We start from the raw sequence: 16,886 nt of genomic DNA, 5'->3' as shown, positions 1-16,886 counted from the left end.
TTCACTGTTTTTCTACTAGAAAGTAAAAGGCGTAGTGTTTAAAATAAGAACTATATCATTAATACTTTCATATTTATATAATGCCTACTATATACCAGGCATGCCGATTTCTAAACCTATTACGTTTATCAACTCGTAGTCCTTAAACAATTCATCGATGTAGTTACTATTATTATCCCCCACTTAATAGGTGAGGAAATTGAGGCATAAAGAGATCAAATAAGTCGTCTGAGATGACAGTGACGAAGGACTCCAGCCTACACAGTATGGATCTGTATCCATTCATTAACTTGACAATTACCTCGGAATTCTGACAATTTCTATATTATAGTCAGAAGTAAAAATGTCTTAAATATGGCATTGATCCATTTTAAATAAGGGCAGTTTTGCTCCCCAGGGGACATTTGGCAATAACTGAACATAATTTTCTTAAGACTTTTGAGCATTTCATCACAACTGAAGGTGTGGGGTGCTGTTGGCATCTAGTAGGTAGAGCCCAGGGATGCTATTACATCCTGCAAGTGTGCAAGACAGCCCCTGCCTCCACACACCTAGGAATAATCTGACCCAAGATCATAAAATCCTGTTACAGAACGATAGAAACTTTATGTATATGAAATTTTTCTTTATTTTATTTAAAGATAATTTACCTTCTGGTCACTGAGGAAACTATTCTCAGGAATGAAAAGAAATGACCAGTAATGAAATCAACATGGAAGAAGCCCCAGGTTTTGACCACTGTACTTTTAATAACAGTCTAGGTTTAACTATGTTAAATCATTCTTCAAATGTCCTGATTTTAAACAAATGGCTTAATGAACTGACATGTTTGTCAGCTGTTGGCCTTGATTTACACATTGGCCAGCAGCCTAATCAAATGAAAATCACTATTGTTGCAGATGGTGACAGAATGTTAGCTTTAATTTGACTTGCAAATTTTTAATCAATACAAACCTTCTATATATGTTAAAATCGACATTCAGAATCCAGCCCATCCAGAAAATGGCAGATAAAAATCTCTCTGGTGCAAAAAAGTAATAGTAATAAATAAGGGAACTACAACAAACAATTGTAAATAAATGAAATTGGTCAAGCTGAGATTCAAAACGGATTATTATAAGTCTCTCTTTAACTCTGGAGCAATTCTTGCTTACAGTAAGTGCTTTCTGAGTCGTTATGATAAATAATAAGTATGTTTGGGCTATTAAAATACCCTACCCACTAAAGAATTGCTGTATACAGAATTGTCATTGTCTAAATGACTTTAGAATATGAAAAAAAAAAAAAATTATACAAAATCACCTTGTACCTAATATAATTAAGTTCATAGTAAATAAATTTGTTTAGAGCTAGCCATTCCCCTATAACTGTGCAAATACTGAAGGAACAGAAAAATACCCTTTTATACTGGCCCTGCCTTCAAGGCACTTTCACTGAGTCATCAGCATTTAACATGGGGTTTATTTCTGAAAAAAGAAGACACAACATTTTATAATCAAGGGCCAAACTATAAACACTATGTGGAATACAAAAAACAGAACGAAGGAAGGAATCTACATGAAACAGTGGAACCACAGAGTCTTAAACTTGGACCTCAGGCAAGACTTCTGGAAATGATGGGATTTGGGCTGGGTCTTGAAACATAAATGAGATTGAAATGGGTCAAGGGAAGCCAGAAAGGACATTCCCAGAGCGCATGCATGTGTGTATGTACGTGTGTGTGTGTGCGTGTGTGTGTGTGTGTGTACACACAGGTACTTGAACAATGCATCTGAGGCAAGTAGAGCGAGGTCAGAAGCTGTGGAAAGGAGGCTATTGGAAGGGAACACACCTGGCTTGCCTGGTGGGTGAAAGCAGGAGAATCTAGGATGTTGGAAGTCAGTGAGGATGCTTGGCCACACATGGAGCACTGAGCCCAGCAACTGTATGTTCTTAGGAGGGTATGACATGTGGTCTCTGGTGACTCAGAGCAATTTCAAAACCTTTCTTTGCCTTGGGGCCATCATTTCTTTGAGTTTGTCTTCTTGAAACTTTGCAAAAATAACTCCATTTTTTACAACATTCTGTCTTTAAGGCCCTGAGTCATTTTTCTTGCCTTTAATTGTTCTGTCTCCCATTTTGCTGATGGATTAGGCTTTCTTTCTGTTTCTGTCTTGGCAGGGCGGTGACAAATGCTTCCCAAGCTAAAGTCCCTATGTCTACTGCGGGTCAGGCAAGCCGGGGGGTGACCATGGTCAGTCCTTCCACGGCGGGAGGGCCCGTCCAGAAGCTCCAGGGAAATGGTGTGGCCGGGACACCGAGCGTCGTCCCCACAGCTGTGGTGTCAGCAGCTCACATCCAGACAAGTCCTCAGACTAAGGTCCTGTTGCACATGACTGGACAGATGACAGTCAACCAGGCCCGCAATGCAGTGAGGACAGGTAAGAGGATAAGAAGATGGGGACACATCAGGGAAAGAATTTGCCTAATAGCAGATCATTTATGGCAAATGTTGAGAAAAGTAGGTATGACATTAAAATGAGGAGTAGGAGTAGAATAAGCTAGGAATGGTGGCACATGCCTGTAATTCCAGCGACTCGGGAGACTGAGGCAGGAGCATCCTCTCAATAACTTAGTGAGACCCTTCCTTGGGGCTGGGGTTGTGGCTTAGTGGTAGAGTGCTTGCCTAGCACATGTGAAGCACTAGGTTTGCTTCTCAGCACCACATAAAAATAAATATATAAAATAAAGGTATTGCATCCACCTATAACAACAAAAAAAAAAAATTAAAATTAAGAAAATAAAAGGGCCGAGGGTATAGTTCAGTGGTAAAAGCCCCTGGGTTCAATCCCTAGTATACACCTCCCCCCACAAACACACACATAAACACACAGTGGAGTAGAAGTAAGCACAAATTAGTCAGTAGCACTTTATATCTGTTTATTTAGGCTAAGTCTGCTCTGTATGTTAATTGAAACCTGATTTACAGATCTAAAATCTGAAAGAAATTAAACTAATCCCAAGGATGTCAGTAGTACAGAACCTGAAGTTACAATTTCTAGCCAGGTGCAACAGCACATGCCTGTAACCCCAGCTACTTTGGAGACTGAGGCAGGAGGATCTCAACTTGGAAGCCAGCCAAGACAACTTAGTAAAACCCTGTCTCAAAGAGAAAAAGAAAATATGACTAATGTAATCAAGATTGTATTGTCTCATATCTCACTGTTCCTAGCTGCATGACCACTATGTGATTCTTTGCTAACTGTCGTGTTGATTATTGTTGATGAACTTAGCTGTGAGTCTGTTTAAACCCAGTAGAATCTTGAATAGCTTTCTTGATTCTGTAGCATTCAAAACCTACCAAGAGTCTTGGGTAACAATGGCGGGGTAAACTAAAGACTTGTAAATTCTACCAGAAAAACAAAAAGAAGAAAAATGGTTGATAATGATCCAGGCATGATGATGCGTGCCTGTCTATAATCCCAGCTACTCAAGAGGCTGTGGTAAGAGGATCGTAAGTTTAAGACCAGACTGAGCAACACAACAAGACCCCCAACTCAAAAATTAAAAAAGGAGAAATGGTTAATAGAAAAAAGGACTTGAGGCTGATGTGGTTCCACACAGTAGAGAATCATCAAAAAACCTGCTGTGTGTGAAGGGTGTTCTCTTTAATGAAAGGGTCTTGGGATTATAGTTGAACCTCTAGGTTCTCAACAGAATCCAGGGCTGACCTGGAAGGAAAATAACGTCTAGGGATTCAGCCAAGATTTTAATTGCATTTAAACTACTATCTATCCATTCTGCATTGTAATAAGTAGCAGTAGCAACCTTTCATTATGTCTGATGCAATGAAATGACTCGTGTTTCAGCGAGGAGCATTTGGTAGAAGTTGACTTTTACTGTTTCCTTCTGTCGCCTACCAGTTGCAGCACATAACCAAGAACGCCCCACGGCAGCCGTGACGCCCATCCAGGTGCAGAATGCCGCCTGCCTCGGGCCTGCGTCGGTGGGCCTGCCCCACCATTCCCTGGCCTCCCCACAGCCTCTGCCTTCGATGGCAGGCTCTGCTGCCCATGCCGCTGCTGTTGGTATCAGTCGAGCCGGTGCCCCTCTGGCCTGTGCCCCGGCCGCCTCGCTGACCTCCCCCAGCATCACTGCTGCCTCTCTGGAAACCGAGCCCGGCGGCCGGTCAGTGACCATTCTCCCTGGACTTCCCACGTCTCCGGACAACACGTCGTCCGCTTGTGGGAGCAGCTCAGCGAGCAAACCGGACAAGGACAGTAAAGTAAGAGCTCCCGCCTCTCTGCCTGTGCCAGTGCTGTGGTGTCTAGCTAAGGCGGATGCTCCTTGCCTGCGTCCTTCGGGTGCTTACCATGGGCGAGTCACTGCACCTGAGCCAGGAACGCAATGGGGAGGAAACCGGGCACCACCCTGTCCTGCCTTCAGACTCCTAACAGCCACCAGGTCCTCTGAGGGCATTAGGGAAGCCACGGTTAATAAGACTCGGGCCTGCCGCCTCTCGCAGCGTGGCCCCGTGGAGGAAACTTCTTTCCCCTCTGCTCACTCATTCTTGCATCATTTCACTGTCCTCAATTTTTCCCCGTTCGCTTGTTCTTGCTTGTTCACTATTCCATTAAAAAAAAAAAAAAAAAAAAATTGAAGACACAAGGGGATTGAAACTTTTGATTAAAAGTATAACTTGTAGCTTTATTTAATCTACAGTACATCTGACATCATCAGCATGGCTCCTTCAGAGACAGAAGGAAATAGAGGGAAAGAATGATTTTCTAAATTCATATACATTTTTCACATCTTTCACTTGGGGCTGAATATCAGAAAATACAAATAGAAAATTGTTCCAAGGACTTGCCTATGAATGGGTTTTGGAACAGGTAGTTGAAGGGAAGAGAAACTGATGGTGCTTAAGTGTGAACAGGAGTGGCAGAATAACATCACGGTCTGCAAAAGAGTACTGCGGCCAGCACTTGTTCTCATATTTCATGCATTTCCCCTAAAGAAGTGATGGGTCCTGGGAAGCTGTAGGGGAGTCATAAACTCTCAGCTCCTGGTTCAGTGGTAATGCATGTTGCTCGATTTAAATGGGTAGGTGAGCCTGTAAACAGGAATTTATAAGGAAATAAACTTTACAGCTTACTAAAAAGCTAATATTTAACTTTTAACATGAGAGATTTTGAAAAAGATGGTGTCCATTCAGTGTTTATAATCAACTACATTAAACTTGTAATCAAGCCGACACATTCAACTTTGTTAATATCTGTTAGAAGAATTATTTTTATGGTTTAGATTTTTGAGGTATGGGCATGGTGTGTCCCAGGGCCCTGGTCACTCATGAGAAAGGGCTTCTTTAGCCCTTGCCCTCCTGGGACTCCCAGTTTAGCATCCATCAAATCTCTGAAACTTCAAGTTTCCTGTGGTTCAACAGAATAATGGCTCCAGGGATGTCCACTGCTTAATCTCTGAAACCTGGGGATAGGTTTCCATGCTGGCAAAAAGCACTTGGCAAATGTGCATAAATTAAAAAGTGCCTATCTGGGTGGACCCAGTGTTAAGTACAAGGATCTTCCTGAAAGGGAGGCCGCAGGGTTAGGGGAGAAGCAGAAGGGGAAGCAGAGGTAGGAGTGATGAGAGAAAGGGGCCGCAAGCCAAAGAATCCCGGCAGCTTCTAGACCTGAAGAAAGCAAGGGAATCTGTTCTTTTCCATGGTGTCCAGGAATGGGGCCCTACCAGCGCCCTTGATTTTCAGACCTGCTTTTCCACACAAAGTCAGTGGCAGTGTTATAGCAGCAACTAATCCAGGAATCCTCTGCTTGGATTCCATAGTGGCTCCTAGTGCCCCAGCTCTGGGTGGTCCCTGGTCATTGCCAGACAGTCCTAACTCAGAGGAAGGTTGCTGAGCACACATCTGTCTCCCTTCATTATAGGTGGCCTCATGGAACTTATGGATCCTTTTACATGATGCCCTGAGGTGTTCCCAAAGTTGTCCTGTGTCTTCTTTTTGTTTTCACCTATGCCTCATGTGATGGATTTCCAAGTCTTCCCTTCTTCAAGTCTATCCATAGTAACTCAGTAATTCCATGATCATCATCACTTAAATAATCACAAATCCTCACCACTACATGTCAATAGCCCACACTCTAAATCACCTCTGCTAGGGAATCATGGAGCCACTTGCCAGATGCCACATTGAGAGCAAATGCCTTTCGGGCTCTATCCAAACATGTATCCCTTCATTTTTGTCATTGCCGACTGGTAGCAAATGTTTCCTGCAAGAGTCTCCTCAGATTCTCCTTTCCTTTCCTAAGTGCTTGTAAACCTTTCATTTAATACTATTCTAGAATTTCCCAGTCTGCAGAGTGCCTTGTCTTCTTTTTGAAATATGTCCTCCTTTGCCTGTTGAGTTGACCTTGATCCCCAGGTTTACCATAATCTCTTATAGATGATTGGTTACAGTTTGCCTGTTAATTTTCTCTGCATTCAGAGGTGAATTAACCTGTCAAGAGTATCCATTCGATCTCTTCATCCATTTCCTTCTTATTCAAGGATTATTCTTCCTTTACAGTATGAAGATTATCCTTCCCTTTGCTCCTCCCATCTGAGAACCTCTGTACACCCCAGATAGCAGATCTGTGTCTTTCTTGTTCTTTTTGTTTCAAACATAACTTTTAAAATCCACCCCCCCCCCCTTTTTTTTTGTCTTCAGCATTTTGGCAAGTTTAAACTCATTCTGATCTTTAGCCTTCTTGACTCACTATGGGCCATGCTATATTCTTTGTTACAGGCCCTTCTCTTGATCTTTTGTCTCTGTCCTTTTAAAAAAGAGAGCCCATTAGTCTGCTTCCTGGGGAATCACATCAGTACCTTTGGACACCTCTACATTTTCATCTGCCTGGATAATTTGCAATTGTATGGGTAGAATTTCATTTTGAGAGTCTTCCCTTTCCTCTTGAAGCGTCTTCATGTCATGCATATATTTTCTTTGAACTTTTAAAATCAGTTCTTTTGAACAGAAGAGTTAAAACCTCCCTCCAGCCTCTTCTGGGCACTTTCTTCTAAGTTCTTGGTATTTCTGCTTCTCTGGGAGAGCCTGTCCAGCTACTGGCTGGTCTCTGTCTTCCCACGGTTATCAGAATCAGATCCAGAATTGCGGTGTGTTCAGCTTTCTGTGAGATTAAACTATCAGCAAGTCAAGGGAAAAGTGTATGAGAAGCTCTTCTCCTGCCTGGGCTGTTCCTTATGAGCTATATTTTATTTGGAAGTCCTGCCTCACAGAATCTTAGGGATATCCAGAAGTTATGTTTTTGTCCCAGAGTTAAAGTCTCTAGCTAACTTGGCATGTGTACTCTATTGGATCATAGGTATTTGGAACTCTATTTTCAAATATAATCTCAGTTATTGCTTGTATGAAATCCTGACCCTTTCTATCATTCTTATTTTTCCTTCTGTGAGATCCCTGATTTTTCAAAATCATGAGTTTAACAGCTTTATCTACTGTTTTTCTAAAAATGGATAAAACATCAACATTTAGTGCCTCAAATCCCCACCCCCAAATTCCTCAAGATTCTCTCTTAGGGAGCCAACCATAGGTTTTCTTTAGTCAGCTACCATTTGAGGACCTGTTATTCTTTTTTTTTTTTTTTTTTTTTAATTTAATTATTTATTTTTTAAAAAGTTTTTACAGACTGCATTTTGATTCATTGTACACAAACGGGGCACATCTTTTCGTTTCTATGGTTGTGCACGATGTAGATTCATACCATTTGTGCAATCATACATGTACATAGGGTAATGATGTCTGTCTCATTCCACCATTTTTCATGGTGGCCTCATGGAACTTATGGATCCTTTTACATGATGCCTCCCTTTCATTTTCTTCTCCAAAATCTAAAGTTCCTCCATTCTTCTCTCATCCCCCACCCCCCACCCCTATTATATATCATCATCCACTTACCAGGGAAAACATTCAGCCTTTGGTTTTTTGGAGATTGGCTAATTTCACTTAGCGTGATATTCTCCAATTCCATTCGTTTTCTTAAGCAGAGCATCCTATCCAGTTTGTAAATGTTTATTGTCTTCTATTCTGAGCCCTTTTCCTGAAGTCCCTCCTGAGTAGTTTCTTTGCTCAAACCATTTTCCTTCCTTCCCATTCTTCTTTTGCTCTCAGAAATAAGATTGTCTGTGTGTTTTGCCTTTCTGTTTTCTGGAAGGGAAGCCCACCCTCTCTGTTAAGTGAACAGTCACTGCCCTGCCCTTGCTGAGAACTGGGATCCAGACCAGCTCTTCGCAGTGCAGATCTGCACACAGAGTTCAACTGAGAGCAGCCTTTGTGATCTGTGGTGACTGGGAAATGCGCCTGCTCTTATTACTCCCCTGTGCTTCCAGAGACATTGCCTGTGCTGGACACACAGAAGAGAAGAGCGTGTGCTTGATTCAAATCTCACCAACATCCCTTGCTAGCATGATGATTTTAGGCAAGCTTAGAGAGCTTCAGGCAGCAAGAATAGTAATGAATTCCTGCCTCATCAGGTTGCTGTGAATAAATGTAGAAATCCTCCTGAAAGCATTTTAATGAAATTCTTGAAGCTAGTGGTGTTTTGATCATGTCTGTAATTTCACATGACTGTCTTCATAGGGCCCCTCCTTAAAGACCCCTTTCCTGGTCCCCTGTATCTCAGGCACCCCAGGTCATCACTCTCCCCTTACCTGGCTTTATTCTTGGGCAGAGGGCCTATTTTATAGCCAGGTTTCTGTGTCTACTCGGCAGCATGAGCCATTCTTTGTCTTTTTCACTATCCCTGAGTTTAGCACTTTGCCTTCTTCCTGTTGGACACTCTGTAAATACTTGTTCAAAGTGTGTGATTACTATAGACAATCACATGAATTAAGTTTTTGAGATTCCTTACCTAAGAACAATGACTCTGAGTTTTGGGAGTCTGGTTATATAGATTATTGATGGCCTAGGGCCAGTAATACTATTTTTTGCTAATTTCTGCATATGTCTGAGGGCAAAAAGAAAAACAAAAAGGAAGACTCACTGGGAGAATGATGTTAATTGTGCATTGTTCAAATAAAGTTTATTTCTGCCCCAGAAAGAGCTCCAACTTGGTGTTTCCCATGTCAGACTCATTGTTATGTGACTGATAGAAAGGAATTAAATTGATTGTCAGAAATTATCTCATATATTTAAAAAAAAAACCTCTGATTATCTGGTGATCATTTTCTGACCCAGAGAGTTGTTTTGTTTGTTTGTTTTATTGGTATGTGATGCTGTTTTCAATCATCAGTCCTTTTGAAAGGAAAAATGATGATTCTAAAAACATTATTTCATCTGGGAATAATTTCTTGAAAAACCCACAGGAGATGAGTTATTAAGGTTTATGTTAAAAGACAGGACCCTTTTTCATGTGTGCTAACGTTGCATTTAAAAAATTGCTTTGCTGAAGTGTAGTCTGCATTAATTCATCCAGTTTTTATTTCTGCTGTTGAATTTTGAAAAAAAACAAAGGTGCCCTTCAATGATAAGTGTCTGAATTTGCAAAGTTATCTCTCCCAAGTGGCGTGTTGTTCTGCTAATAGAGAAAACACCAGAAATTAACAGCACAGCTCCCCAAAATGAGGGTTGCATCTTTCTTGTGTTAACATCCCTTCGCTATACCCCCTGCACCCTGCCATGATACCTAATCCTCTGCCTTCTGCTCCATGGGTAGTCAGCATCAGTTGATGATGATAACACATCCCTTAGAAGTCATTAAAGCAAGCTGTATTTAATGTGTTTAATCATTTTCGATGAACCAAGTCATCTTTCTTCTTAATCACTTTAAAGGCTGTTCCCTGAGTGCATTTCAGTTATCTGATATTCTTCTGAGTGCCCGGTACTGAGCTTTTAAGCAACATCTTTAGCTGTGGCTTGCTGAGATGGTAATTTATCAATGGACTTGATGTTCTTGGTGGATCCGTGGGGGTCCAGGGATTAGAATGTGCCCTCCTACATCATGGCAGGAATAGCTAGAAGTTGCAGCTGACAGCTACCTTCGAAGGGTAAGCTGTTAGACATTATTTTTCCCAGCATATTTCTCAACTCTTTTGACCTCAGAGTCCTTCTAAGAAGTGGGGCCACAATACTGGCAGTTGTTGAGTCAGGGTACTTCATTGACTTTTGGATAGAGAAAAGATTTTATTTCATCTGGATTGGGGAAATACAAAACCCTCTTTTATCTTCTTAGCCCTATCCCTGGCTAAATATTTGACCTCCCTTCCGCTGGTCTTATCCTTTTCCCATATTGTCCTGGCCTCTCAACTCTAAAGGTGAAAGACTCTGTACTAGGCCCTGAGCGAGATACAGAGGCGTGTAAGATACAGTTTCTACACTCAAGCAGGTAGTCCAAATTTGTGAGTTCATTTATTGGAACGCATGTTGTAGCCTGTGGGATAATGTGACATTAAATATGTGAAGAAAAGCCAGTAAGATGAGTTGAAGTCATGCTTTGAGGGTGTTTTAGGCAGCTTTTTCACTGCTGTGACTAAAAGGATCTGATCAGTACAATTGTAGAGGAGAAAGGGTTTAATTGAGAGCTCAGTTTCAGTGGTCTTAGTCCATAGAAGGCCGACTCCATTCCTTTTGGCACCAGGTGAGGCGGAATATCATGGCAGAAGAGTGTGGCAGAGGGAAGCAGCTCACATCATCAGGAAGGAGAGAGAGAGAGAAACTCCACTCTCCAGATACAAAATATACACCCAAAACCACACCCCAGTTCCAATCTCTTCCAGCCACACCCTATCACTTCAGTTAATCCAACCACACCCTACCACTTCGGTTAATCCCACCAGGGATTAATTCACTCATTGGGTTAAGACTCTTACAACCCAATCATTTCTCCTGTGGACCTTCCTGCATTTTCTCACATGTGAGCTTTTGGGGGACACCTCACATCCAAACCACAACAGAGGGGAAATGCAGAAGGATTTTGCTCAGCCTTGGGGAGGGTTTGAAGGAATCTGGCTCTGCTCAGCTGCAGCCTAAGTCAAGCTGGTACAGAAATGACCTTGGCACTCACTCCCTATTCCTCCTACCCCTGCTTCCCATTTCCAGCCCGTGGGAGAATGCATACTGTGAGCAGCGTTAGGCAAATGGGGACTGTGGTACAATTTCCCAGTCATCATCTGATAAATGATTGCTCTGGTCTCCCCCTCTCTGCCATTCTGACTCTAATGGAATTGTGTTATTGTGGATTCAGATTCATTTCCTCAAGGGTTTTTTACTGTATCTGAACTAGCTCATATTTCCAAGAAAAATCCCTCAGTGTTTTGTTTCCTTGTAGGCCCTAATCATTTCATGTCACTGTTAGTGGGCCTTAATAGTTCCGATTTGCTTGTAGAGCTTTCTGAAGAAATAGTTCTCTATGAAATGTTTCATTTTCAAGCAATGTTTCCATACAGAGGACTTAATGATGTAGTTGACAACTTAGTAAAACAATTTAAGATAATGATTTTAAAATGATGTTAAACTTGGTGATCAAAAAACACTGGCACTTTGAGCCTGGAAATGAAGAAAAGCTAGTTCAAGCTCTGGTTTTCTTAGCAGAGCAAAGCAGGAAAGTGTCAACAGGCAAAAATTCAAGAGGTGACTTCTGGGAAATGAGGTTGTTGGGGAAAATTGTTATTTTTGCATTTGTTTGCAAAAAAGATTTTAAAATATTAATATACTGAAACTTTTCATTAAAATGTGGCATTTGGGGTTTCTAATTAAGGAAATGCTTACACAATAGAAATGACTTGACTTCTGTAATTATCGACTGGTTAAATTTCCTCAAGGCAATGGTACATAAGAAGTGGTGTAGCCCTTCACTCTGATGAAGGTATCATTCCTATAAATGATAAGGCTCAAATCCATGGATGTGCAGTAACATACTGGTGGGTTTGCATTTCATTCAGCTCCCTGACAACAGAGACAGGATAAGCAGAATTTCAGACAATGCAATCCATAATCCGAATTTTTCATTTTCTTCTTAAATATCTACTTGGATTTTTATCAACCTGAGATATAAATTGGTGTGTTTTATGTCTTTTTTTAAAATCTGCTTATCTCATTACCTCCACAGAAGATGATAATGAACAACAGGATGTCGAAAACAAACAAAAGCATTCAAGCTGAATGGGAGAAGCAGCAGCAAACAGGTTAACACTGCAGAAAAGCTGGCTGCCAGCTTTTGTTATTACCAATAACCAAGTATCAAGGAACAATTGTAAAAGATCCAATCAAAGCAGGAGCTGTAGGGACCCCTAGATTACACCTGCAACAGCACCATCCATCTCCAACTACTCTCCCTATTTCTTTTTTTCTAGAAAGAAAAAAAGGGTTTACTGAAGTTGCTTTCTGGTGCCTCCACCAAACGGAAGCCCCGAGCGTCCCCTCCTGCATCACCCACCCTGGAAGTGGAGCTGGGTGGTGGAGAGCTGCCCCTGCAGGGCGCCGTGGGTCCTGAGCTACCGTCTGGGGGAGGCCACGGCAGGGCGGGCTCCTGCCCTGTGGATGGGGATGGCCCGGTCACCGCGGCACCAGCAGGAGCAGCCCTGGCCCAGGATGCTTTCCATCGGAAAACAAGCTCCCTGGACTCCGCGGTCCCCATCGCTCCACCTCCTCGCCAGGCATGTTCCTCCCTGGGTCCTGTCATCAGTGAGTCTAGGCCTGTTGTTTGTGAAAGGTGAGTTCCCTGGCCTTCTAGGAGAAAACTGTGAATTGAGGAACAAGCTTTTTGCTGGAAAACACAGTCTGATATCTAAGATATTTTCTTGCGTCCTTATTTTCAGCTGAATTTTTAATAACGAGCTCTGAATATTCATATGCTGCAGTGTATTCTGGTCTCCTTCCTCCTCTGTCCCTAGGCCTTTTCCGTGGGGTAGGTCTCCTACCATCTTTTTCTTTGTTTTCTCTGGTCCACCACTCTAGAATGTATCCAGATGAAATTTGTCAGTCACTAGGAACTCGTTCGTATTTCTGTCCTTCTTCCTGCTTCTGTTCCCTCACCAGCAGTCACTCCCTGTATTTAACCTCTGCATTTATTAAAAGTTGATACCATCACCTGCTGGCTTAAAGCAGGTAGAGAGTGCGGCTGCTCGGAGAATTCTTCCCTTCTTCCTTCTGACTCAGAAGAGTGTGACTGTCCTCAGTCTTAGTTCTGACTCTTCTCCTGACCCAGTGACTTGGTTCAGTACACTCAGAATAATGAGCTCTGTTTTAGTGATTCTGCCCTTGAATAATGATTACAAACGGGAGAAGTTTTGTTTGATATAGCCAGTGGGGTTCTAGGGGTGTGTTAGGAAAGAAAATACACTTAAGGAGACAAAATCTACCTGGATTATACAAACTGAGAAATGAAATACTGTTCATTACCCAGGAAAACATCATGAAGAGCCCTAAAAGTGGTGTGCTATTTTCCCATAACATACAAACCTAAAAACATTTTGCTTGAAGTGCCTTTGTATTGTTTCTGTAAGCAAATTTCTAATTCATGCAAGCCTAGCCTTTTGCCTTTTGTATAGCATTTTCTGTGTTAGAGAACTGACATCATACTATAAAGTGCTATTTTTTTAAAAAAAATTTTTTACAGACTACATTTTGATTCATTTTACACAAATAGGATACATCATTTCGTTTCCATAGTTGTGCACCATGTAGATTCATACCATTTGTGTAATTGTACATGTACATGGGTAATGATATCTGTCTCATTTCATCATTTTTCGTATACCCCCCTCACTTTCTTCTACATAATCTAAAGTTCCTCCATTCTTCTCACCCCCACACCCCCATCCTCATTATATGTGTGTGTGTGTGTGTGTGTGTGTGTGTGTGTGTGCATGTGTATACACACACACTTAACCAGGGAAAACATTTAGCCTTTGGTTTTTTGGGATTGGCACTCTACAGAAGAAGACATACAGGTGACTAATAAATATATAAAAAATGTTCAATATCTCTAGTAATTAGAAAAATGCAGATTAACTCTAAGATTTCATCTTACTCCAATTAGAATGGCTATTGTCAAGAACACAAACAATAATAGATGTTGGCATGGATGTGGGGAAAAAGCCACACTTCTACATTGCTGGTGGCATTGCAAATTGGTGCAGCCACTCTGAAAAGCAGTATGGAGAATTCTCAGAAAACTTAGAATGAACCCACCTTTTGACCCAGTTATCCCACTCCTTGGTTTATACCCAAAGGACTTAAAATCACCCTACTACAATGATGCAGCCACATCAATGTTTATAGCAGCTCAGTTCACAATAGCTAGATTGTGGAACCAACCTCGATGCCCTTCAACAGATGAATGGATAAAGTGCTGTACTTTAAAAGGACTCAAATTACTTCACCATTGCATTTTTAATTAATTATTTATTTACTGGTGTGCTGGGGATTGTCTGGCCTCATCCATGCCTGACAAGCATTGTGCCACCCAGCCACATCCCCAGCACTTACCTTTGCCTTTCAGATAGAGCCATGTGAACATTCATACTCATCAAAATCTAAAGTCTTCATTTATGTGATTTTGCAGCACGTTTTCTTACTTAAAAATAAACTGTGATGTGCTGGGGAGTGATATGGGCCAAATTGTATTGTTATATTGTGTGCATGTACGGATATGTAACAACAAATTCCCATAATTATGTACAGCTCTAATGCACCAATTTAAAAATGTGGGAAAACACTATGAAAAATGGGAAAGAATAAACTTTAAACAACCTGTGTGCGTTAAGTCCAAAGTACAGGGTTTATGTTTTTATAGCGAGGTGAAGTAATAGTTCTGATTCTTATGAAACCACTTGTGAAATGAGACATTACCCTGAAAAGGCGTCTCCTCCTTCCACTTGCAATCTTCCTTTCTCGTTTGTCGTGCTCTCGGTAAAGCTTTGAAGTTGTGTACTGACTTCACTTGATCTTTTCTTCTGAGAGCCAGGCTTCCTCTTGCAGTGCTGTTACTCTGCTTTCCAGGGACAGGAGGCTGTGTCCCTGGAGATAGTCCAATCACTTGTGTACTTTCTTTTGGTCACAAAGGCCCCCTCTTTCCCTCCAGGCGTTGATCTGCAGTTTCCCGCATTCCCTGAGGCTGTCTCCTCTTTCCTCTGTCATTTTGGTATTTGTGTGACTGTTTCCAGGGATGGTTCACTGGCTCAGACTCTCCCCAGGCCCTGAGTCAGGCACTGCTAGCCTCCTACCCCATTATGCATTCCTTTTCAGTTGCCAGATGTCCTCAATCTCTGTGGCTTCTGCGTTCCAGCCCTTTCCTCTTAGAGGGGCTCATTTTGAACAGCAGGCTCCTGCTGTTCAGCGGGTCTGAAAAGGAGAAATTACTAACGAAGACAGGTGATGGCGTTTTGGGGAGCAAGGGATGCACATCAGACAGGGAACATGGAGAATTTAATGATGGGACAGATGGGCTCGGGCACTCTGGATTTCTCTCACAGATTTTTTATATAACCATTTCGATTTTTAGGAGTGGGAAATAGGTCTTCAGAGAAGATTTCTGCCCAAGTTTATATTTTTATAATTCATATGCTCAATGACATATTAAATACAATAACCAGCTCTACCAACTTTTCAAAGCCCTTTACTTTCATACAATGATGGGAATGGTATTTATTTAACTTGTTTTCTTAAGTCTGCCCGACTGTAAAAGCAAAAGGAAGTTAGTATAAGAAAATGTGCTATTATCCATCCGAAATGAATTTTTTAATAGAAAGCTACCAAGGAGAACTGGGGATGTAGTCAGTGATAAAGCACTTGCTTGGCACGTGAGGCCCTGGGTTCAATCCCAGCACCAGGAAAACTTAAAAAATAAATAAAAATATAAAGCTACCAAGTATATAATTTAGGGATGACCTATTTGCATATTTTTAAAATTTTAGCACAGTAAAAAGTACTTGCTGCTTAACGTGAAGAAAGAATCAACTTTCATATCAGTATGATTCAGAAAGCGTTTGAGATGTTATGTGTCCTTGATTGACAAGGTGAACACCAACAGTCCTTGCCCTCTCAAAGTGCAGAAGCCCAGGTTTCTTTTGGTAGAACTTTTATTGATAGAATTTCATAGAAATATTTTTAGTGTATGATATTGGAACAATATGAGATAGGGATTCCTACAGATTATAATGAGAGCGAGCACCAAACCTCTCAAATCATGACCCTGTCCCATAAATCTAAAGTAAAAGGAATAAATAAATAAATAATTAAAGTTAAAAAAAGAAAAGAAAGAAAGAAGTTCGTGACTGGGGCTGCCAGTGCTGTCGATGGAAAGAAGCATTCATGTGATGTAAAGACTTAAGCAGTCTCTTAATAAGGAAGGACGAACCTTGAAGTGTGTTGACAGGTCTCAGTGTCAGCTGAGGGAATTCTCTAAGGAACAAAAGGATTCTTTTGTGTTTGTGAGAGCGACTGAAGAAAAACAAGCAAGAAATAGCACTCTATCCTGGAGGCAGAAAATGTATAATTGATGACAGCAGAAATAATAGAACAAATATTTTAGACTGTATTTGAGGAGTGAGAAAAGATAATTAGGAAATTGCAAAGAGAAAGTAGAAATAAAATGTTTTGGAAGGGGTGGCAAATGTGTGACACCCCAACCCCCCCTCCGACATATGTACATATGTATGGCTTAGGGAGACACAGCAAGTCAGCTCTCTGTGTGTGTGTTTTTAAGTTTAGGAATTAAACTTAAAAAATAGAATTTCATAGAAATATTTTTAGTGTATGATAACCAGATACCTATAAGCCCATCTCCTGAATTGGAAAAGAACCTATGATCTTTGATCAGGGATTAGGCTAAAATACTTGGAAACAAACACATTGGATAGAGATAGATTTATAGAAAGGCAGTCGGGCTTAACCAGCA

The 16,886-nt window shown here is 41.3% G+C and overlaps 1 protein-coding gene across 2 annotated transcripts in view; it reads left to right on the top strand.

Moving 5' to 3' along the window:
- Positions 1 to 16,886, top strand: part of SH3RF1 (SH3 domain containing ring finger 1) — a 157,066-nt gene that overhangs the window by 135,136 nt on the left and 5,044 nt on the right. For both annotated transcript variants that reach the window (XM_079142950.1, XM_079142951.1), the window contains exons 9-11: positions 2,161 to 2,420; positions 3,903 to 4,264; positions 12,340 to 12,698. In XM_079142950.1, the coding sequence (XP_078999076.1) occupies positions 2,161 to 2,420; positions 3,903 to 4,264; positions 12,340 to 12,698 (981 nt within the window). The remainder of the gene's footprint in view (positions 1 to 2,160; positions 2,421 to 3,902; positions 4,265 to 12,339; positions 12,699 to 16,886) is intronic.

The sequence above is a fragment of the Sciurus vulgaris genome, assembly GCF_902686455.1.
Source record: "Sciurus vulgaris genome assembly, chromosome: 5".
In the NCBI taxonomy this organism is placed as follows: domain Eukaryota; kingdom Metazoa; phylum Chordata; class Mammalia; order Rodentia; family Sciuridae; genus Sciurus; species Sciurus vulgaris.
This window is presented reverse-complemented; position numbering and strand designations above follow the sequence as displayed.